The sequence below is a fragment of the Rana temporaria genome, chromosome 8 (genome assembly GCF_905171775.1).
Source record: "Rana temporaria chromosome 8, aRanTem1.1, whole genome shotgun sequence".
In the NCBI taxonomy this organism is placed as follows: Eukaryota; Metazoa; Chordata; class Amphibia; order Anura; family Ranidae; genus Rana; species Rana temporaria.
Genome location: NC_053496.1, coordinates 57,456,066 through 57,481,400, shown reverse-complemented (window position 1 = coordinate 57,481,400; position 25,335 = coordinate 57,456,066). Strand labels below are relative to the sequence as shown.

Genomic DNA, 25,335 nt, shown 5'->3' with positions numbered 1-25,335 from the left:
ACGGGATAGATTTTTTTGTCAACAAATGTTAAGTTACTCTTTAAAACGACCCTATTTTAAGTTATGACTGGCGTGTTTATAAGCCTAATGGACTCTTCATGATAGCTTGCTGAGACCCTTACATCAGGTGTTACCATCAGAGTGCCCCCTTAAACGAGGTGCCTGCATAAAGAATGAACCCTTAATTAAAATACCCTCATATATAAGGTGCTTTAATCAGAGTGCACACTTACATCAGGTGTCCCCATCAGTGTGCCCCCATAAATCATGTTCACCCATCAAAGTCCCCCCTTACATCAGGTGTCCCCATTAAACCTGCTCTTTTGGATCAGGTTTGCCCATGAGAGTGCCCCCTTACATCAGTAAGGCACACTTGATTGTGATGTTGTACAGCATATGGCTAGAAATGTTATTAATCACTTCAATATCGAAATATTTCTCCCTATTCTTGCCCAGCCCCAGTACCGTGTGATCGATGCGACCAATCACAGTGGCCACATGTCATCTGTACACAATAAATGGCTTTTATTTACAACCATTCATTGTGTACTATTGTGAGTTCTGTGAATGGTCGCAGTAATCGCATGGTACAGACAGGACCAATCACAGCCCACCTGTACCATGTGATAGCTGTGGCCAATGGCTATGAATGGATGCTATTCATTAAAATGATTACTTGTAACCGTGATCATCACTTTTATAAATTATCACAGTGTAAAACAAATACTTATTTTTTACAATATAATTTTTTTTTTTAACATACTGTCACAAGTCAGTATCCCTGATCACCGCCACACCAGTCATATGAGGAGGCTTGATCCATTTTCAAATATAAAGGTATATATATCATAGATTGGTGTACAGAAATAAAAAGTGAAATAATTCAGCACTGGAAAATAAACATAAACTAAATAAATTGCAAGCCAGCACTGTAGATATAATCCAAAAAATATCTCAAAGTGAAATTAAGTAAGTAAGTAGTGCAGCGCAAAAACATAAAATCTATAACAAAATTAATATCAATTAATAAAAGTCCATAAAGTGCAAGGTGGTAAAAGGTGCTCCAAAAAACAATAGTGACGAATAGTGCAGCAATCTTTCATAAGATCAGTGACAGGGATATCCTCCACCAAGGCTATGGATGGCTATGGATGGCCTCTCACCTCATGTGCACATGTCAGTAATGAGAAGCCTGCAAAGAGATTGCATGGTGCATGCCAAAAAGTGGAACATCATGGGATCTGGAAGAAGCAACAGAGAATAAGTTGGTGACTTTGAACATATTTATGTCTGCAGCCTGGACTTGCCACCACTGGAGAAGGGTCCACTGAGAGAAGATAAATTCAACCAAAGAGGATCTTGGAAGGCCGGTCACCTTCACTACCATAACCTTTGCTAATTTGATGCTATTAAATTTTGTTTTTATCTTCAGCTAATCAAGGAGACTTCAAACAGAGATTAAAGTCGTTTCAAACGGAGAGCACTAGTCCTTCTCTTTTGTTGCCTTTTCGGTCCATGGAATAAGTTTGGGAGATTGCTGAGTTGTCCTACTGATTGCTGGTTCCATCTGGGGATGCACAGAGCTGACTTCTTGTATGCTGTTACCATCTATTACTTGGAGGATATGTATTATGCTTTTTGACCTAGCCACAGGTCGAATCGCTGAGGTGAGAGGCCATCCATAGCCTTGGTGGAGGATATCCCTGTCACTGATCTTATGAAAGATTGCTGCACTATTCGTCACTATTGTTTTTTGGAGCACCTTTTACCACCTTGCACTTTATGGACTTTTATTAATTGATATTAATTTTGTTATAGATTTTATGTTTTTGCGCTGCACTACTTACTTACTTAATATATATCATAGATAGTAGACTCTAACTTTCCTACAGACTAAATATTATACAGTGATTTTGGTGTTTTTTTAACAAGGGAAATATAGCAGAATACATTTTGGCCTGAATTTTTGAAGAAAGGTTATTTATTTGCAAAAAGTAAAAAACTACGTGTTTTTTTTTCCAAAATTGTATTTATTTTTTCATTTATTTAACAAAAAATAAACAGTGGTGATTAAATACCACCAAAAGAAAGCTCTAAAGATATTATAAAAAAAATAATTTGGGTACAGTGTTGTGTTGCTGAGTATTTGACATTCAAAGTGTGACAGCGCTGAAAATCTGATGCCTGGAAATCTTTCTCTAAGGGGGAACGAGGTGGGTGCCTTTAATTATCTCAGCGAAATTTCTCATAAACCTTCAGTACAATTTTATAAAATGAAACACGCCAAACAATACAATGGCATTTTCCAGCATCACGGCCAAGACTACTTTCAATGTTGTAATCTAATCATCCTATTACCTATTATAATGGAGTCAAGCGAACATAGTTAAATGAAATTCGACCTCTATTAAAATGAATGTTCCTTGACCATAACACATGAACAGCATGCTTGATCCTATATATGATTCCTCCTATCTAAGCCACTCTCATTTCAATACATCCATAACACACACAGACTGTGTCTGTGCCAAGGTGCTGCGATAACGGTCCCGGGGGTAACATAGCAACCATCCCAAATAAGGAAGAGATCATGTAGAAAGTGCAGTAGCTCTTAGCAATCACATTCAGATCAGCAACAGACACCTGTGCCCTTTTCACATTATTCAAACAGTTGGAAGATTCTACTAATTGTAAAATCATTCAGTTAATTTAAAAATTCATGACACCAAAAGAACCAAGGACAAAAAAAGTAATTAAACTTACTTTTCAGATGTGGATAAGGGTAAAGCGGGTTCCTGAGCAACAGCCACAAGTTTATAAATTTCACTTAGACTTGTAAAAATGTCCTTTGTTGTCAGAGAGCTGTTTAATTGCCTAAGAGAGAAAAAGTAAAAAAGAGGTGACATTGGACAAGACATATTTTTTTGGTTTTAATATGTTCATTGAAAGTGTTTTTCCAAAGAGGACACAAATTATAGCACAGAATGACATCAGGGATAAGGTCTACAATGCAGGTGGAACATATCAAAACATTAGAGCAGTTGTAAACCGTTTTTTGTTTTTATTTTCCTTACCTTCAAGGCAAAGGCATGATGTGCTAGTATTCACTGAATACTAGCACATTATGTGAAACTTACCTCAAAACGAAGGATTCCAGCAATGCAATGTCATTGCTGGAGACGGCGTCCATCTATACTTGGTCTTCCATCCGGGTTTGCGGACTCCAGCTCTGTGACTGTCCGGAGCCGTGATGACATCACTCTCGCGCATGGATGCAGAAGCTGCGGCCATGGCACAGGGCTCTGAAGAAACAGCACGGGCGGCTGTTTCACAGCCAGTTCCCTACTGTGCATGCGCAAATCTGCCCTAACTGGCCTGGCAGTGGGGGGAAGAAGAACGGGTTCCTGAAATTCTGACAGACGGCGCTGCAGTGCTGTCTCTCAGAAGTAGGAAAGGGTACCTGTCAAAAACACTGAAAGGTGCCAAATGGGGCATCGGAGGGGGGGGGGGAGAAAGCTGATAAAAGGAGGTTCCACTTTTGGGTGGAACCCCACATTAAAGATGGAAGTTTACTTCCTCTTTAAGAACAAGTAAAAAAAGATCCAAATAGTATACTGCCAGTCATTTCTAACACAAAGGGTTGCTGTATGAATTCAACAAAGTTCTTATAAAATATACAACAATCCTATTCAGAAAACAGGTCCACCACATGTGGAACATCGTGCCAGGTTGACCATATCTCCAAAAGCACAGAGAGAAAGGTACATTTTCAAGAGGCAGTCTGGCACCATCTAGAAAGTACCTTATATCCTCCTTCTGCCAGGACTGGACAAGACATATCTTCATGTTCACCGCCATTACTGTAAAACAGCCATAAACCCAAATTACCTGTGCAAGACTCAGCCTCATCCTTGCCTTTATTTTTCCCTGTTGTCACAGCCCTGCCAAATGCTAGGGACAGTAGCATTTTACATTATTTCTACACCTGCATCACAGTGCTGGATTAAACTCTGTAGAGGGCCCTAGGCAGTCAAAACCTTTGGGCCCCCTGGCAGGTTTCTGGAGGTTTTTGGTGCTCTAGTGGGATAACATAGAACCAAGTAGGATGCATGTTGGCTGCTAGATGGAGATGAACATCACATACATTATACGCACCTATTTTTTTTTTACAAACTGACAACTAAAAGATGATGAACTGTAGTGCGAATCTGATGTCTATGGTTTATGTACTTTAAGTTGATTATATATATATATATATATATATATATATATATATATATATATAAAAATTCACAATTGTCGATTTTTTGGTTTACAGCACAAAAAGTAAATAACGCAGTTGTGATCAAATACCACTAAAACAAAGCTCTATTTGTGGGTAAAAAAGGATATACATTTTTTTGGGGGTACAGCATTGCATGACTGCGCAGGTGGTTAATATCAGTTCCCCTTCTCTTGGGAAATCATGCCATATTTGATTTGATTTTTTCATCTTCTAGGTGACATGAACTTCAATTCTTTACACCTATGACATTATCACAGTGGTAGTTGAGGTTTTCAGTTTACTGAAGTTGAAAGGAGGGATGCAAATGGTTTCTCCATATGAAGGGCAGCCTGTCGGATTAGGTGGAATGCATACAGATGGTAAGGGTGACAACGCTGCAGTGAAATCACAACAGGCCCTGCAGCATTGTCGCCCCTGGAGAAAGAGGGCTAACAATATAATCAAGTTTTTTTAATAAGAAAAAAAAGATAATTGTAATTCTGCATGTTTTTGTAATTTTATTAAACATAAATTTGTGTGAGTTTTTTTTTTTGGCAGGGTAGGCGCAGACAAATTTTGAGGATCTGTTTTTTGTAAGAATTTAATGTGAATTTCGATTGTCCCTCAAGCTTTCAAAACTGACAAAAAAAATCAATAAGAAATATTTATTTATTGCATAGAAAGGAAGTTAGAACATCTAAACCAATTAGTAAAACCGAGACCGCACTCCATGGTCATCCTACTGGTAGGCCCCATACACACCATAGAATCTATCCGCAGATAAATCCGTGCAAACGGGTTTCAGCGGATAGATTCTATGGTGTGTACACTCCGTGGGATATTTATCCGCAGATAAATCTCCCCTGGGATGGATTTCCAGCAGATGGATATTTGCTGACATGCTCAACAAATCCATCTGCTGGAATCCATTCCAACGGATGGATCCGCTCGTCTGTACAGACTTACCGGATCCATCCGTCTAAAGGGATTCCCCGCACGCGTCGTAATGACTTGACGCATGCGTGGAATTCCTTATATGACAGCGTCGCGCCCGTCGCCGCGTCATAATAGCGGCGACGGCGCGACACGTCATCGGCAGAGGATTTCAGCGCGGATTTCAATGCGATGGTGTGTACACGCCATCGCATAGAAATCCTCTGAAATCTTTGAGAGGATTTATCCGCGGATACGGTCCGCTGGACCGTATCTGCGGATAAATCCTCTCGTGTGTATGGGGCCGTAGGCATTTTGTGTATGTTTTTTTTTAAGACATTCCCTGTCCTTGGGCCACGCCCCTCCAACATGTTTCGACCCTCCTAGGGCTTAATCATAGAAGCAGTGGAATTCCCAAGAGGTTGTTTAGGAGCTTAGAGAGGTGCAGTTTTTCTACTGCCATTTCACAGCTAAACCAAATGTTAAAAATTCTAATACTAATGATCTAAAAAAGACAAAACATTAATGATGCAGTTGTCATTTTATCTTTATAATATGGAAATCTGCACAGATCAGGGGTCCATGATTTGTGTTCATGGGGCCCTTGATAGGGCTTAATTGTCACTGATTATTTTCTATACCCACTCAACAACCTTCTCAATTTATCTGTTGTATCACGTAGGAATGGCATTATAACTGGAAGGTGAATTTCCCCTGTGAAAAAAACGGTACTTACGATCTGAGCTTTTGAATTTTATAGATGACTGACAAACTTGCTGAACTTTTAGTTTCCTTAGCCGCTTTAGCAGAGTCAATTAATTTGTGATGCACCTTAATGTAAGAGAAGAATTCATTATTCATGGCAGACAGAAAACAAACATTAAATGCACTTTGCATGTATAGATCTAATTGACTAGTCACATGGATAGAGGCGTTTTACATAAATTATTAGATGAACTCCACAATACTAAGTACAGATAAAAAAAGACTTTGTGAACCTCTTAAATATACACAGATTCACTTGTTTTCAAATTCTGCCCTGGAATTTCAATAACTTAGCAGGTTTCTAAGGTTGGCATCCCACCTCCAATCGGACACAACAGGTAAAGGGAAACCTAGTCAACATGTTCCTTTGATAATAAACAGCAGCTCTGTCTGAAATGATGGCTACATCTCAGTGAACACATGCAGACATCCCCCTGAAGGAGGTTTTCTTTTACATTTCGTTCTGCAGCAATAAAAAGTTAATGCAGAATTATACATCACTGTTTCAAGGCTGCTATTAAGTCTATGTTACATTTGGCACACATGAAAGCCTCAAAAAAGCAGCTAAAATTGCCATGAAATGAAGACTTAAGAACTCATCCAAAACGATTTGTTATCTTAAATGGCTGCATAAAATAACCATGATATAACTTCAGAAAACCATTTCCTTTTCGGCTAAAATAAACCTAATTTGATGGGCTATTCTAATGCCGTGTACACACAATCAGATTTTCCTTCAGAAAAAACGTGGATGGTTTTTCCGACGGAATTCCGCTCAAGCTTGGCTTGCATACACATGGTCACACAAAAGTTCTCCGAACTTTCGTCCATCAAGAACGCGGTGACGTAGACCTTTATAGCCACAATTTCTTGGCTGCCCTTTAAAAAATTCAAAACGGACTTAAAAGAATCGACCAAGTTGAACGTATCCTGGTTTGGCGGTGCAGCCATAATTAAAATGGTCGTTCTCCCTCACCTGCTATATCTGATGCAGACGATCCCAATCCATCTTCCCCCTTCCTTCTTTGCGATATACAGGAAAGCATGTACAACTTTCCTATGGAAAAACAGCCCCCCACGCATCAAATACTCACGCCTTACTCTCTCTAAAGCCTTGGGTGGGATTAACCTACCGGACCTTCACAAATACTACCTTGCATGTCATCTGACTAGAATTGTGGACTGTAAGGTACATCATCTGGGGAAAGAATGGGTTACCTTAGAAAAACACTTTATACATACCCCCACACACATACTCCCTTGGCTTCCTCCCCATCAATGGCCCCAATCACTTAAGTCACATCCACTGATATAGTGGCCTTTAACAAAGCAGTTTCTCTCCACAAACTTTCCTCACATCTAGGTCCATTGACTCCCCTGAGAGGGAATCCGGACTTCCCTCCCGGAGGCCCTACATTCCACCAAAAGTAATGGCCACATGCAGAAATCCATGCTAAACACCTTTTCCGGGGAGGTAACATCCGATCTTACGAGGACTTAGTATCCGAGTCACGTACACAGACATTTCCCTTCTGGTCATACAGACAACTGAGACACTTTCTCACGTTTACAGTTCCAAGTACGTCATGGACCAGACAACTTACTCCATTTGAAATTCTTTGCCTACGCCTCACACCACAAAGACATCTTTTGTACTCAGAGTCTCAGGTAATCGTGCTAGGGAAAGATCTGAGGGGAAAACAGGGAAAGTGACCTGAGGTGTGCCGGGGTCACGTGGTCAGTATGCCTAAAAGGGGCCAAAAATAACACCGTAGGATGAGCTAGCAAAGAGATTGAAATGAAAGTAACCGTATGTAACCTCGGGCCGCCAACGCAAGAATGCCTGTGACAAACATGTGGACCCGGTATATGTCCGGAAATGAAAGCTGACTCCCACCAATCTAACTCCTCAACAATGAGAATACAGACCCCCAGTGAAAAGCAGCAGAAACTGGACCTGTACTGAAAGCACTGAACATTAAATGCCACCCTAGTTAGGCAGCAGGGAATGGCTACGTGTCATGCCCTGTGCTAGCAAAGAAGGGAGTACTAGGGAAAGGAAAAGTGGCCTATCCCTGGGTACATCTGCAAAAGTCACCATGAGCCGGAAAAAGACTGACCGGGCACCAGCTTGTAGGCCTGCTTGAGCTGAAAGTGGCCAAAAAAAACAAACAATGAATGCAAGTAGATACTGAAGTTTGTGACAAAAAGAACCCATGATACCGAGAAGGAAAAGCCTGTAAGACATCCCTGGCCAAGTCATGAGCTTCCTAGGCTGAATTGAAAATGACTTGTAGTTCACGCTTAATCTGTAACAAAAGAGCCGAATCAGGAGGTTTCAAGGAGGGCGTGCTACCATGTTGAAAACCCCTAACCGGAGAAGGACGGATGGCGGCAAAATCTTCGACATCTGCTGCCCATGACATGACCTCTGCAAACAAGAACAACACCGTTATAACGAAAAAATAACCAACGAACCCCAACTTACCTTAGGAAAAGGAAAATCTCTACCTTCCTTAACCTCTACTTACGCATGTGTCCGTGATTAACAAACGCAGAACATTGTGCAGGAAAGTATACGTAGCACAAGACTGAAAACGTGTCAGTCTGAAGAAACTAGCGAGGCTGAGCAACGTGAGGCAAATCAGGCCAATTAAAAATGTAACACACCCGAGAACATAAATAGCATGGAAAACGAAAAAAAAAAAACATGAGAAACGTAAATACCTGAGAACATAAAAATACCATGAGAAGCGTAATTGTACGAAAAGCGTAATCGCATGAGAACATGAGAAACGTAAACACCCGAGAACATGAACAGTGTGAGAAACGCAACGTAAAACGGAAAGTAGAAACGTAAAATCGCATGAGAAACGAAAAACATGAGAACATAAATTGCATGAGCAACGTGAACACCCGAGAACATGAGTAGCAAGAGAAACGTGTACACTTGACAAAACGTAATCACATGAGAACATGAATCGCATGAGAAACGTGAACACATGAGGACATAACTAGCATGAGCCAAGCAATCGCATGAGAACATGAAAACCATAAGACACGTAATCACATGAGAAACTACCATGAGCCACGCAACCGCATGAGAACATGAAACCATGAGAAAAGTAATCGCATGAGAAAATACCATGAGAAACGTAATCGCATGAGAAATGTAATCGCATGAGAAAATACCATGAGAAACGTAATGGCATGAGAAATTACCATGAGAAACGTAAGCGCATTAGAAACGTAATCGCATGAGAAACGTAATCACATGAGAAACGTAATCGCATGAGAAACGAATTTGCATGAGAAACGTAAATCGCATGAGAAACTACCATGAGAAATGTAATCGCATGACATAAAAAGAATGGACTTTTAAAAAAAAAGCTCAGCACATTTGCACAAAGCAGTGAAGCACATTTAGAATGATAATCTGTTCCTCCTGGCCGGAATTCAACTTTAACATTTTACCAGTTGCGTTGTGGTGCTGGCCATCAAACTTCATGAACCGATATCCTGCTATTCTCTACAAGTCTCTTACCCTCCATGTACATCACTGTATATAGTTTGCTTTTGCATCGATTTATAGTTTACTTATCCCTGTTCTATTAATTATTGTGTTTTATTGGCTACCTTTTTTTTTGTTTGTAGTGTTTACCTACTATTAGTGCATTTTTAGTATATCTCACCAACTGTACATATTTGTGTACTTCCTCCACAACTTACCATTCTTGCTTCACCGCAAAAACAGTATATGTTTTCTGACAGGAACTCATGATATAGTACAGGTCCCAACATTTTGCTTTATGTAGGTTTTGTTATCAATCAGCGTAATGCAGTGAAGTGCACACACACACACACACAAAAAATGTACATTGGATGTAGGAAATGGGAAGTCATTTAGCAATTCATCCATCTCATGGAAGTAGGCCTTTAGGGCTCCTTTCACAGGTATTGTCGGTGTGACAAAACCATGCAGTTAGGACATGTTTTTAATGTGCTTCAGTCACCTGTTAAAGAATGACTGCCAGGCAGTTCCATGAACATTGCCAAGAATATATTCAGGATTCATGTCCTGCATCTGCTCCTGAAGAAGTGAAGCATATTCCACGAAACACGTCAAGCTTTTTGGATGCAGTTTATCTTAATCATGCGTTTACATCTAAATTAAGTATATGAATTTTTGGAGTTTCTCATAGATCATTTAAATCAAGTAAATGCTTATCAGCTCATACTAACCTTCTTCATTTTTTTTGTAATATGTCATTTTTTTATCTGTATACTTATGTACTAATAAATATGCCATTGAGGATCTTTATTATCAGCTGTGTGTCGCATGCCTCACTCAAAGTCCCAACTCTCTCCTTTTTATTGCCATGACTATAAGGGCTTTGCAGTGTGGCTCAGAAAAAAGTAGGGCATGTCACACTCGACAGGTTCCTGCTAAAGCACTCCATAGAGATGTATAGGGCTGCACTGCAATCGCCTCCTGGTCACCTTTTTACTGTGGGACAGCCGCTTCTGAAAATGTGATCAGCCACTGATTGTAATTCAGCAGCATTTCCCATGTGAAAGGGGCCTAAGGTAGTTGTATTTGGGGACCCAAACAGCTCCTTGTTTTTGAGGCAATACACTATTTTAAAGTTGAACTTCACTCTCTTAATCATATTTGACTATTCTTAATCCTTATGCTGCTAGCATTAGTAAATCAAGTATATTATATTTTGTTTTAACCTTTTTTTTTTAACATCTTTTCAGTTACTTTCTGAGTGAGTGAGTGAGTGAGTAACTTGTATAGCGCAACAAATGCGAACTAAATCGCCTCAAGGCGCTTCCCGTCCAGAGTCATTCCGGTCCTTCAGAAGAGGTGGGTCTTTAGTTTTTTCCTAAAGGCCTGATGGTTTTCCTCCTGGTTTCCATGGCTAGGAAAATGATGTTATTCATCCCAGAAATCTTCAGGAGGGGGAGGGGCTTTCTCAGCTAAGCACATTCTCATTTGCCTGAGCTAAGGGCAGATGGATTCCAGGAAGTTAATGCCACGTCAATCATTTGCCCTTACTCAAGATGGCCGCAGCCAGAAATGCTAGGGAGTGTTTTACAAAGTGATTTCTCAACAAAATAAAGCATGAAGTCACGGATGGATGGGGGAAGTTTGCTTTGAAAATTAGAAACCAATTAATTTGCATTTTTGGTTTCTGGTGCTCAGATGCCATGTAGTTTCGCTTTAAGAGTTCATCTATAAAAGTCATTAAAGGGGTTGTAAAGGTACATTTTTTTCTCCCTAAATAGCTTCCTTTATCTTAGTGCAGTCCTCCTTCACTTACCTCATCCTTCGACTTTGCTTTTAAAATGTCCTTATTTCTTCTCACTTCCTGTTCTTCTGTCTGTAACTCCACACAGTAATGCAAGGCTTTCTCCCTAGTGTGGAGTGTCGTCCAAGGGAGGGGGCGAGCATGACACTTCACACCTGGGAGAAAGCCTTGCATTACTGTGTGGAGTTACAGACAGAAGAACAGGAAGTGAGAATTTCTCAGAAGAAATAAGGACATTTAAAAGCAAAATCGAAGGATGAGGTAAGTGAAGGAGGACTGCACTAAGGTAAAGGAAGCTATTTAGGGGGGGGGGGGGAATTGTACCTTTACAACCCATTTAACACAGATACTTAGATCACACATAAAATCAAGACAAAGCAAATTACCATCTTAGAAAATAGTAGAGGGTATTTGTTAGGGACGTTCACTTTAATAAACTCAGCCGCCTGTGATGCGCAGTCCATGGCTTCCTTCATCTTCTGGCCATCTAGCAAACATTCCAGCAGCTCCCTAATAAGACAGAAGAGTAACGTTTGCCCACGTGACATGACTAAGCAAAGAAAACATTTGCAAGCTTTCTTCTCCTATCAATAAGACAACCCAAAATACTCACATCATCAAGTCAGCTCTCCAGTTCTTATCATCATCTGTTTCACCCAAAGCCTTTACAACAGTAGCAAGGCTATTAGTAAGGAGATGGCGGCTGCCTGCCTTCAGAAATGGACGCACAGTTTGCCAGTATAGGACAGAGGCGTTGTACACCAGGAACTGATATCTGGAAAGGAACAGACGAAAGGACCAGTTCATGTAAAAGTAGAATTTAGGTGCAGCTCGGCAGGCTATGTCAGCCTACGACTTCCTATGCGTATTCCATAAGCAATATCTCCCTGCCATAATTCCTGATCCTTTTGATCAAACTTGAAGATCAGCATTATCTGCTCCTGATACCGCATTCTTCATTATATACAATAATTTAAAAAACTAGCAGAGAGAGAGATGCCTACAGAACAGAACAGGACCCAGACCCCAGATGCCTACAGACCCAGGACCCAGGGGTTTGATTGCAGAGGTCACAGCAGCAGAGGCCCAACTTTGGATGCAATTGTGGATTTTCTGTGTAGTAGCTTATGAGGTTTCCAAAAATGGCAGAAATAGACTGTAGCATCATACAATTGCTTTTGTGTTATAGGCACAACAAATGATTGTTCTCCTTTTTATTACTCTAAACCAGCCTTTCTTAACCAGGGTTCTAGGGAACCCTAGGGTTTCTTCCAAAGGTTGCCAGGGGTTAGTTGAGCATGTAAAAATGTCTGCCTCTCAGATAAGTACCCACTGACACAAATGATCATTTTGCCTAAGGAACATTCTTCCCATTGATCACTAATGCAAGGAGCAATTCAGATAGCAAAAATAACTTGCCCCAAATTTGTTGCAGTGTTGAATTGCAAGTCTGTTTACTTGCTTCACATTTTTATTGGCATGTTGTAGAATTGCAGAGCACATGAAGCACAAGTTCTAGTTGACAATTTTCCAATTTGTAGCAAATTTGCGTTGCAAGTCTCTAGGGAGAGCAAAGTTGCAGTGGTGAGACTACAGCGAGAGCTCTGAAAATCTACAGCATGAAAATTCAGTCACAGTGACCCCCTGTGGTGGAATTACTATAGCATAACATAACTGAACCAGAACTTGCATTAGACTTGCAGAATGTTTGCAAAGAATGTTGATTTGGAGTCATACAATGGGGACTTGCTGCAATTGTGCAACAAACCCGTGAAGCCTGGCAAGTCTAGCAATAATTTAGCAAGTAATTTTCAAAGTGGTAGTACAATTTCTTGCTATCTGGGAATATTGCCAGTGTAAAGGGGTCTTTCTTCTATTGACCGCCAATGTAAAGGGGAAACACTACAGTTTTCACAGTCTGTAATCATTCTAGCCAAAGGGGGTTATTTACGAAAGGCAAATCCACTTTGCACTACAAGTGCAAACTACAAGTGCAAAGTGCACTTGAAAGTGCAGTTGCTGTAGATCTGAAATGAGGGGAAGCTCTGCTGATTTTATTATTTAATCATGTGCAAGCTAAAATGCTGTTTTTTTTTTCCTTGCACGTCCCCCTCGGATCTACAGCGACTGCACTTCCAAGTGCACTTTCAGTGCAATTTCCAGTGTAATTTGCACTTGTAGCGCAAAGTGGATTTGCCTTTTGTAAATAACCCCCATTATTCTAAAAAAAATATGTTTTATTATTATTACTATTGCTACAAATATTTTTGTATAGAATAGACCTGGGTGTCAAATATGCCAAGTATGCCACATCCTTATTTTATTTATTCTTATATATCTGCTTACTGTTTACACTAATGTACCGGTACCGAGAGCTGTAGACATGATTATTAGCAGGGGTTCCGTTACCTGAATGTTATTTTAAAGGCTTTTCTCTGATAAAAAGGTTCTAAAGACTGCTGTAAAGATTTAAGAAAAAAGGAGCAGAAATTGGTAATTTACTTTTTTTTCTATTTTCAATTTGAATATTTAAATGCTCTTCAAACCACTAAAGTGTCTGCTACTTCAGGTTCTGGTGAACAGACAGCCAGGTCCCTCTGAGAGCTGTTGGATCCCTTGAAGCGTAGTTGCAAATGGCACTGGGATCCAGATCAGAGTCCCAGGGGCACAAGGAAGGTATTCAAGTGACAATTTTAGCAAATACAACTGAAACATATGGCTTCTACAACATAGACAGGTGGTGAATGCAGCAGGCAAAGACTTCTGTCCAATTATGAACATCATTATTACAGGTGACACTTGGACTTGGCAAAAGGTTGTGACAGTGGCACGTCTAACTGAATTTTGGAAGCTGCTAATTTAGTGGCTCTATAAAAGTTATGAGGAAGATCAGATATCTGTATCACATGCTTGTTAAAATAAATTAGCTTAATTTTTCTCAAACCTTTCCTTCTTCATTGCAAAATCAATTGCTTTCAGATAGTACACCACAGACTTTTCCAATTCATCCTAAAAGAAAAATCTGTAAAAATGTATTCACAACAAAAAATATGTACCGTATATACTCGAGTATAAGCCGAGTTTTTTGTGCTGAAAATGCCCCCCCCCCCCCCCCCCCCCTCGGCTTATACTCGAGTCACCTTTTCGCGTCTGATCTCCCGAACTTTGGGCACCCGGTACTGGCCAACTGTAGGTCCCCTGGACCCCACTCTTCCTCTACAAGTGTGCAAAGTTTGTTGTCTGGGGGACCTATGGCTGTGGAGCACCGATTTTTTAAAGCCGGGCACCCCTTCCATAGACTCCCATTTTAAACGTCAGTCTAGTCATGGACACAGTGAGGCATGGGCACAGTGAGGCATGGGCACAGTGAGGCAAAGTGAGACATGCAGATAGACACCCTAGGCTTATACTCGAGTCAATACGTTTTCCCATTTTTTTGTGGTAAAATTGGGTGGTTCGGCTTATATTCGGGTCGGCTTATACTCGAGTATATATGGTATATATATTATTTACTACATAATTACACAGACCTGAGATAAACGCATATCTATCCCCAGGTTAAAATATGAAAGCTGAACTCCAGGCAGATATAAAAACACCAATCAATACAATTTAGTATTTATTAGAAGAAAAAGGGTGTATTTTTAAATACAACTAGTGAAAGTACCTACTGTATTTATTGGCGTATAACACTCATATTTTTACTCTGAAAATAGAGGCTAAACTGTGCTTGCGTGTTATACGCAGGGGGCTGTGGAAGTTTTTTCCTGAAGCTTCCCTCATAAAGTTAGGGTGCGTGTTATACGCCTGTGCGTGTTATATGCCGATAAATACGGTACATTTTTTTTTGTTTATTTTTCTCTTTATTACATTTTTTCTTTTACATATAACATTTCATTGACACTAAGATATCTCCATAATAACTTCCTTTACTAGATGGTGGTTTCCTCGGTTCCTCCCCAGACACAAAAAAAAGGGGGAAAAGGAGGGGGACTTTGCCCCTCCCTCTCCCGCAAGAAAGGGATGACAGGGGGGAGGGTAGCGGGGAGAAGTGTTTGTGACTATAAAGGAATATATTAATATATGTATATTTCTAGTGCTATATAAATGTGGTATTTATTGTGCTTCCTATGTGTCTTCTTCTACCTATTTATCCGTGGTTCAGATTTACCTCCCTTAACTTTAGAGGGAAAAAAAAAAGATTAAAAGAGTGTTAAATTTATAGGTGTCTTCTCGTTTCTAAATATTGTGTTTCCTTCTAAACTATACGTGTTTTTAGATCTCCCCCCCCCCAACAAGAGAGAGAGAGGAAAAAAAAAAGAAAAAGGGGGGGGGGGGGAGAGAAAGTACCTACATTTGACTTGATGTGTGCCACTTGTAAATTTACTGTACAGCATTAGTCACCCTGGAAGAGTTTAACCACTTAAGGACCGCCTCCTGCACATATACGTCAGCAGAATGGCACGGCTGGGCAAGCACGTACCTGTACATCCTCTTTAAGTGCCCAGCCGTGGGTCCGAAGCTCCGTGACCGCGGCCGCGGACCCGATCGCCTCTGGAGACCCGCGATCGGTCCACGGAGCTGAAGAACGAGGAGAGCTGTGTGTAAACACAGCTTCCCCGTTCTTCACTGTGGCGCTGTCATTGATTGTGTGTTCCCTGATATAGGGAAACACGATCAATGATGTCACACATCCAGCCCCGCCCCCTACAGTTAGAAACACATATGAGGTCACACTTAACCCCTTCAGCGGCCCCTAGTGGTGAACTCCCAAACTGCAATTGTCATTTTCACAGTAAACAATGCATTTTTATAGCATTTTTTTGCTGTGAAAATGACAATTGTACCAAAAATGTGTCAAAATTGTCCGATGTGTCTGCCATAATGTCACGGTCACGAAAAAAATCGCTGATCGCCGCCATTAGTAGTAAAAAATAAAATATTAATAAAAATGCAATAAAACTATCCCCTATTTTGTAAACACTAAATAGGTAGAATAATAGGTAGAAGAATAGGTAGAAGAATACGTATCGGCCTAAACTGAGTTTTTTTTATATATTTTTGGGGGATATTTATTATAGCAAAAAGGAAAAAATATTGAATTTTTTCAAAATTGTCGCTCTATTTTTGTTTATAACGCAAAAAATAAAAACCGCAGAGGTGATCAAATACCACCAAAAGAAAGCTCTATTTGTGGGGAAAAAAAGGACGCCAATTTTGTTTGGGAGCCATATCGCACAATTGTCAGTTAAAGCGACACAGTGCCGAATCGCAAAAAACTGGCCGGGTCCTTTACCTGCATTTTGGTCCGGGCCTTAAGTGGTTAAGGAAGTTTAGGGGGCCAATCTGACAACCCTACTGACAGGAGAAGAGAGCAGAAAGATAACCTCATTAGCCTGTTGCTGCTCAGTGTTACACTATCTGCTTCAGCTCCAAGTTACATTTGCTCATGGTTATTGTGATATAGTTTGGCTACAACATTGTCCTTGTTTCTATGTTTTTTGACTTTCCTCTAACAATATCAGTTTTCAGCCTAATAAAAACAAATCTATTTTCATTAAGCTCATACAATTTTCTAATAGTTATTGGGGTTGAATTAAAGATCATTTTCAACCGTAGTAATGAGGAAAAAATCAAAGAAGAATGGTAAATGTTTCAATCATGGCTAAACTTCTAACATTGAATGTGGTTTCCATTCAGGAAAAATTGTGCTTAGTGTATGTGCTTGCACATCCTGAGAAAGCAGAATTAGAACCATTGGGAATCAAACACTTTATGCAAAAATTGTGGAGTCCATAACGCTACTGTCAAATCTTCTGGCAAAATATTTTTCTGAATTTCAATTCTAACAAAATTTGAATATGAAAAGTGGGAAGAGAAGCTGAACCATTTAAATGAATCGGCTCTCATTATGCATGTGTGTGGCTGACTCGCATTGCTGGTGATATATGAGGTAGGTTTGAGGTACAATATACAGTATCCCTTCAATACACACCTCCTGGTGCACCTCTCTTGGTAGGAGAGACAGTGTCTCAGCCAATCACCACTACATGTGGTTTAGTATCCTGCCATGGATTGGTCCCAGGTATTTGATACAACTTTTCGTTTTCCTGGCGCCAACATGACAGCATACTAAACTACATGTGTGCTGCTGTTAAATGGTCCCTGGAAAGGAAAATTTCAGTAAATACCATATTTATTGTCATTTAACACACACAGGAGTATAACACGCACCTTCATTTTAGAAGGGAAGTTTCAGGGGAAAAAAAATTACATTTTAAATAGGAGAACTTTGAAGCAAAATAAGGGTCAGTGCCCATCAATGCAGCCTCACCATTGCCCATCAATGCAGCTTGATCAATGCCCACATGCAGCCTCAACATTGCCATGAATGCAGCCTGACCAATGCCCATCTGTAGCCTCACCTCAGATTACTGCTGACCTGGAGGGGACAGGGAGGAGGCGGGATAAGCACCATCAGATTACATACAACGAGCATCTCCTGTTTACTCAGCGTCCTCTTTAATAAAAAAATCTCCTGGACCGGCTTCTATGTTAGACAGAACACTGGTCCAATGCTGGCCCAGGAGACAGGACTTTCTATTACAGAGGCCATTGAGTAAACAGGAGATTCTCGCTGTATGTAATCTGACGGCGTTCGTCCCACCCACTTCCTCCAAGACAGCCCAAATTGCAGTATCGGCGTATAACACGAACACACTATTTGCACCTGATTTGCAGGGTGAAAAAGTGTGTGTTATACGCCAATAAATACAGTATTTTATACAATTTTCCATGTAATGTGCTAGAATGGCTACTATTAGGTACCATTAAAAAAAATGTATTTTCAGCAGAGAATTAGTCATGTGGCCTCCACTTTAGGACATTTCTCCTAACGGTTTTACTATATGAGTTTCCATTTTACTGTACATTACCTCTTTCAGCAAAGCCACCTGATATAAACCTTAAAGAGGAGCTTCACTTTCCACTTTACATTTTTTTCCTCCTATCGTACCGTGAATTCTGGGTTGCCCACAAAAAACAAACAAAAAAAAAAAAAAAAAATTTACCTGCCCAGCGACTCCAACATTGTCTAATGTAAGCCACCGTTAATGTCATCAGGGTGCCCGTTGTGACCTCCTTGAGCTGGCCCCCTGATGAAATTGTAAACGGCGCTTGTCGCCATATTGCGTTCCACGCTGGAACGCATGCGGCGACCACGCACTGACGTCATCGCCCGGCACCGCGTGCGTTCCAGCGTGGAACGCGGAAGTGCCGAGCGAAAATCAACGCTCATTTGTTACACATGCCTCCCTCCTATAAACAGGACAGCATGGATAGTGAACGCTGTCCTATTATTGTCGGCCATAGCCGAACCATGCTACATACAAACTACTGGCATATCCCCTCAACTGAATTGCAGCGCAACCTGGATCCATACTTCATCTTAGTTATCCACTGCCTCCACCCACGCTGCCAGTCTTACTGCTGTGGCTGGGGACACCTTAAGATATCCTGCACCAGGAGACCCTCCATGACAGAATACCATTGCTGCTGCAATACTCTGCTTACTCTCATCCTCTGCAAATGGATAAGTACCATTACTATGTAACGTTTATTGCTCTGGAATTAATCGGTTCACATATAGCTTTACTAAGTACTGTATTTGAATCTGTCTCTACTTTATACTACTATTCTGCTGGCATTACTTGTTGTGCTTTCAAGTAACAGTTGTGGAATATCTTAAAGGCCATATACACTCTCAGATCATTTAAGCTAAAGTTACTTCTCTCAAGTAATTGCTAATTGCATATAGTATTTCCATTTGCTACGTGCTTGACATTTGTTCTTATTTGTATACGGGCTTACGCCCTAAAATATTGAACATGTTTACTGTACCTTTTCAACGCTAGGGGTCGAAGGTATGATGTAATACCTCCACCCTTAGTAGCTCAACGCATTCTTATATGTGAAAGAGACGATATAGGTTGCACTATTTTTTCTATACTTCGTTCACTGTTTTGTTTTTCAGCAGGTTTGCAGCTTTCTTAACACTTATCTCACAATTTTATTTTGGGATTGTTCGAATATTTTCTTAGCGCAGTTTCTTCCTCAATTTTTTATATCATTGCATTATTTATCTGCTTTGACAGACATAAAGACTTAAAGTAGAATGCAGTGATCTTCCGGTAAGCAATTTGGAAGCACAATTTATTTCCTACAACAGGAGTCTACTATCTTTATAAAAAAAGGGCCAGTTTATTGTCATTCAAAATTAGGGGGGCCGGAATGTGGCCAGTGGGGAAAGAAAATGTCCTGGCGAGTAAACAATGCCCCATCATTGTTATTAATCGGAGGAACAGTGTCCCATCATTGGCGTCAGTGGGAGAAATAGTATCCCATCAGTGGTGTCAATAATAGTGTTCTATCATTGGCATCAGTGGGAGGAATAGTGCCCCATCATTGGCGTCAGTGGGAGGAATAGTGCCCCATCATTGGTGTCAGTGGGAGGAATAGTGCCCCATCATTGGTGTCAGTGGGAGGAATAGTGCCCCATCATTGGTGTCAGTGGGAGGAATAGTGCCCCATCATTGGTGTCAGTGGGAGGAATAGTGCCCCATCATTGGTGTCAGTGGGAAGAATAGTGCCCAATCAATGGTGTCAGTGGGAGGCATAGAGCCCCATCAATGGTGTCAATAGGAGGAATAGAGCCCCATCAATGGTGTCAGTGGAAGGAACAGTGCCCCATCATTGGTGTCAGTGCGAAGAATAGTGCCTCATTGTCTGCGTCAGTGGCAGGAACTATAACCCGCTGTTGCTGACGGTGGGGGAATAATGCCTCAAGGCCAGATAAAACCATGCAAAGGGCTGCATCTGGCCCAGAGCTGCAGTTTGGAGACTATGGACTGGGAATATTTCCATCTAAAAAAAAAATTAAATCCTACTGAAAATAGGAGAAAAAAGGACTAGAGGAGTATGTTGCCAATATCTCTATAAATACCAAACATATAGTACTGACTACTTTGGGGCTTTTTAGGCAAATAGTATTAACAACGTGTCAAAAATAGGTAAAATATGCGCACCCAAAAAAGGGCAAACAAACAAAGTGTCCTGGTGTAGAAATATAAAAAATATATATATATAGAAATAAATATATATAAGATTGATAGATAAATGCTGATGGTATTAAACCAAATTAGTGTTTACTACAGCTGATGTTGATTTGCTGTAATCACGGAGAAAAGGTGAAAACGTGGTGACGTCAGGTATTATTGCTCCGCCCAACGCTGCGTTTCTCCTCACAAGGCATCAACAGGGATAGGAGACAATGATGCCTTGTGAGGAGAAACGCAGCGTCGGGCGGAGCAATAATACCTGACGTCACCACGCCCCAGCTGATCGGCCCAAGCCGCTGCTGGATGTTTTACCTGCTTTTAAACTGTTCTGCCGAAAAAGTTTTTATTTGATGTCAGTAAACCCGCTTTGTCAATAAAGGGGCTTTTGATTATTTAAATCCTACTGCACCATGAAGCCTTTTTTGCTCTTCCTTTAATATATATCTGCATATCACGCTATTCCATTGGGAGTGGAGACTGCCTGTTATAGGATTCATTGCAGCCCTTGGAAGCCTGGAGAAAAAAACAGACACACTACTACACCAGTGCCTAGCTACTGAGGATCCCCTTGAGTGGCCCCTGGTCTGCTGAGTTTTTAAGACCTCCGTAATAGAGGTCCACCTGATCTGGTAAGTGGCCCCTCTGTTTAAATGTGTACCAATGGCTGAAATTTTGGATGTTAATTTTGGATGAAGTTTTCACCTTTTCTCCGTGATTACAGCAAATCAACATCAGCTGTAGTGGACACTAATTTGGTTTAATACCATCAGCATTTATCTATCAATCTTATATATATTTATTTCTATATATATCTTTTTATATTTCTACACCAGGACACTTTGTTTGTTTGCACTTTTTTGGTTGCGCATCTTTTACCTATTTTTGACATGCATTTATAGCTGTTTATTCCAGCTATTTTGTATCATTGCAGCACCAGTCACCTTTTTGATTGATTTTTATTTTTTCCCTTCTGTTATGCTGGGAAATATACATTGCATCAGTATATAGCTATTGTGTGGTGGGTTATATGTAATTTTTGTGTGAGATATATATATATATATATATAGACCTATATTTATTTTTTAGCACGGTTTACACTGATTATTTTTGTGAGGGAAGCGCAGATTGTTCACGCTTTACAGTATTAACAACGTGCCATAAAACATACATATTTTTATATCATAAAAAAATAAACACAATTAAAGCCACATGGCGTCTGACTTATTTTTTACATAATCACAACTTTCATTTACAGTATATACATCCTATTCAATACCCAAATTGATGGCAAAGGACCATATATAAACTACTATCCTTAATGTTCCAATATTTGCCCCAAAGCTTGGATGTTTCCAATGCATTTCGAACAGTGTCTTCTTCCAGTCCTGCCTCTATAGAAGACACAGCGCAAAACGTGTTGGCTACATCACGGCTTTGGGACAAATATTAGAACATCAAAAACAAAGTACTTTATATATGGTCCCTTCTGGGTGAATTTGGCCATCTAATATGATGTATAGAAATTAAAGTTGTAATGATGTAAAAATATGTCAGCTACAATGTCGTTTTAATTGTGTTCACTTTTTAGGATTCATTGTCATTACAGGTCTCCTGAAAAATCCCAGTGGAGTCAGTACTATACGTTTACGCTCATAAAAGTAGAATTTTGAGTCAGAGGGTTCCGTGTACAAAATGTGTAGTAAATTGGATGTTTAAACTGCCACCAATTCAGCCATGTATTTCACTTGCTTACTTGCAGTGTTTTTCCTTTCCATAAATTATTTTTAGTTCTCTAGCATAGCCCCCTCTCTCCTTGCACGTCATAGCCCTCTCCTCTTCTGGGAGTGTCCAATTACTCTCTGTGCTGGCCTAGCTCCTACACCCCTCCCCTCACCTCCCTACATAACCTTTTTTAGGTAGATTCAAAGAGATGGGACTAACTTTAGGGCGGCCTAGCCTAGCCTGTTTAGGCTACACCGCCGTAAATTAACTAGGCTAGTAGTGATTCACAATCTCCTTACCTGCTAATTTACGGCGGTGTAGCCTCAAACGAGCGGGCGTAAGGGCGCCTAATTCAAATTGCTTGGAGGGGGGCGTGTTGTATGGAAATGAGGCTTGACCTCACGTTTTTTGAAGTTTTTTTACACTGCGCATGCGCCGGGCGACTACATTTCCCAGTGCGCATTGCGGCTAAGTACGCCGTACGGGCCTAATGATTTCGACGTGGACGTAAACTACGTAACTCCCGATTCGCGGACGACTTGTGCAAACGACGTAAAAAATTCGAACCTCGCGGCGGGAACGGCGGCCATACTTTAACATTACTAGTCCACTAGAGCATAGCTCTAACTTAAGGCGGCCTATCCCTTATGGAAACTACGTAATTTGACGGCGTAGGCCTGGCGTACGTTCGTGAATCGGCGTATCCCCTCATTTACATAATCTATGCCGGCCGCAATGGAAGCGCCATCTAGCGGCCATCAGAAACATTGCAAGCTAAGATAGAACGGCGCAAGCCAGCCTATCTTAGCTTTGTTTAAGCGTATCTCTGTTTGAGCATACGCTTAAACAAACGCCGGCGTAGATTCAGAGTTAGGTCGGCTTATCTACTGATAAGCCGGCCTAACTCTTTCTGAATCTACCTATCCATGTAGCTATTAGGGAGAGAGGGGAAATACTATAGAGTGTCACCTGAGTGGCAGCTCTGAGTCTGTTTGGGCTGTTAATATATATCCAAGATGGTGGAAACCAACTTAGTCTCGTGGCTTTTGGATGTCTGCACAAGGAAGGTTTATACAGGTAAATAACATGCATAAAATGTGTTAAATGCACCTATAATCTTAAGGTAAGAGTTTGTTGAAATTTCAAAAAAATATTACAAGGTACTTGTTGTGTATTGTAACAGATTAGGAAGCTGTAGATTTATAAAGTTACTTAAAGGTTTGCCCAAATCTAATACTCTAAATGTAACAGACTGAAGCATTTCATATATAAAATACATACCACATTATTAGCAGACAGGGGTGTGTGTAATTGGGCTTTGCACAGGTAGGCTCTCCCATAAAACTGGTTTGGAGGAGGTTTGCTGTTGAAATACATTTGAAGACAGTCTTTGGTCACAGCATGATTTCCAAGCTACAACAAAGCAAAATGATAGAAAAAAGGGACCATTATTGTTAAGTTACTACAGAAAAAGCAATTACTTTACAGAATAAAAATGCTGCACAAAAATAAAAAGACAGCAGCCAAATAGGCGTCATTACAGGCGCAGACTTCCAGACAAGCACGTGGGTGTAATTCAAACTTAAAAAGTAACAGATCAATAAGGAGCTAGAACAAATCAGGAACTGTAAAGGTCACTTACATACGTTATTTACAGAAAAAACACACAGAACGCCAAGTCCCTGTCCTGCTTCGTGAAAAGTTTCCGAACAAAGATTTAAGTTTACAAAACGAATTATACAGTCTTAAAGTGGAACTAAACTTCTAGATTTAACTGTTTCCCAAAATAGTTACATTGAAGGTATGTTGTGAATGAACTGTCAAAGTTGCTTGTGCTCTCAACAAAAATGGCAAGCCATCAAATGGCTGGTGCCATAACTGATCACATGTGCAACACCATGGCAGATGGCAGCTTCCTTCGTTGTAATGGATAGGAGGGTTTAGTTCCACTTAAGGTTCTCAGGCAATGTAGGATCTCAATAATTGAAGCCACCAATCCAGTGAGAAAAATGTCACAGTGGATCAATCCTGTAGATAGCTCTGTCCGTCCCTTTGACAACGTTCCTTTGGACAAAACGCGCCTGGGTGGGATACTTGGCACTGACGTCTTGCTGCTGTGCGATTCCGGGTCGCCAGCAGCTAACTTGTGTGTGTTTTTATGCTTGGTTACTTGCTTTTTTGTGGCTTTTATCATTGCAATAAATATACTACACTATGAGACTCCTTCTGGGCTCTTGTGGAGCTTATTTATTCTCATCCCATAGATAGCTCTGGTCCCCTGGCCAGAGCCATCTATGGGATTGATCCACTGTGACATTTACAGAGGGATTTCTATATGTGTATAAGGCTTCTATGCTGCTGTAACGGTAGCCACAAAGTCCGGTGAGTTTGCATTTCACTAGGTGGTGGATCACTTCGTTGGACATCACTGCTATACATCTTTCTCAATGGACTGGCGGCTTCAATTATTGAATGTTCTTATGTATATGGATTATTTCTTTTGATATTACTTTGGACTACCTTCTACAGTCAGACAGTACAAATATGTCTATGTAATTTCAATATTTTTTTTTTTTTTGTGTCTTATTGATCATTTACTTTATTATTGTGTTTTTGAGCGCTACACACTTTATACGATTTGTGATGCAAGTTGGTATTACTACTTATGTGTTAGCTGCCTGTGTTATGTTTATTTTTTGACACATAGGGCAGAATTCTTACATTTTTATAATGTAGGATCCCAGGTCATGATCAAGCGCAGGCTTTGAGATCTGGATCTTAAACAACATTAAGTATAACTAAAGACATTTTTTTTTATTTTAGTGGAGAGGGATTTGAACATCCGACAGCCTTTATTGCTGTCTGTGCCCCCGTTAAGGAAATTTATCCTCTCTATTTGTCCCGTTTACCATTATCACTGAAAGTGAAAGTAAAAGTAAATCCCAAATTTTGCGCTGTCCCCAAAAAAGTAAGGGGAAACCTTTCTATGGGGACACTAGTTATGATGAGCGGGAAGTTCCCAAGGAATTCCTTTATTTGCAGGCATTTCCTCTCACTCTTCTTGTTTGGCTATGGGACAGGAAGTGAAGGGAAATCTCTATAATGGGACACAGGTGGGCAAAAAAACCTGACAGGGGTTACATAGTTATATAGTAAGCAAGGTTGAAAAAAAAACCATCAAGTCCAACCTATGTGTGTGATTTTATGTCAGTATTACATT

At 40.4% G+C, this 25,335-nt stretch overlaps 1 protein-coding gene across 1 annotated transcript in view; it reads right to left on the bottom strand.

The window, feature by feature from the left end:
• Positions 1–25,335, bottom strand: part of CFAP46 (cilia and flagella associated protein 46) — a 267,974-nt gene that overhangs the window by 229,162 nt on the left and 13,477 nt on the right. Inside the window, exons 4-9 of the mRNA XM_040361829.1 lie at positions 23,397–23,528; positions 14,222–14,286; positions 11,891–12,052; positions 11,664–11,787; positions 5,934–6,028; positions 2,764–2,874 (exon numbers count right to left, since the gene is read on the bottom strand). Coding sequence (XP_040217763.1) covers positions 2,764–2,874; positions 5,934–6,028; positions 11,664–11,787; positions 11,891–12,052; positions 14,222–14,286; positions 23,397–23,528 — 689 coding nt within the window. The remainder of the gene's footprint in view (positions 1–2,763; positions 2,875–5,933; positions 6,029–11,663; positions 11,788–11,890; positions 12,053–14,221; positions 14,287–23,396; positions 23,529–25,335) is intronic.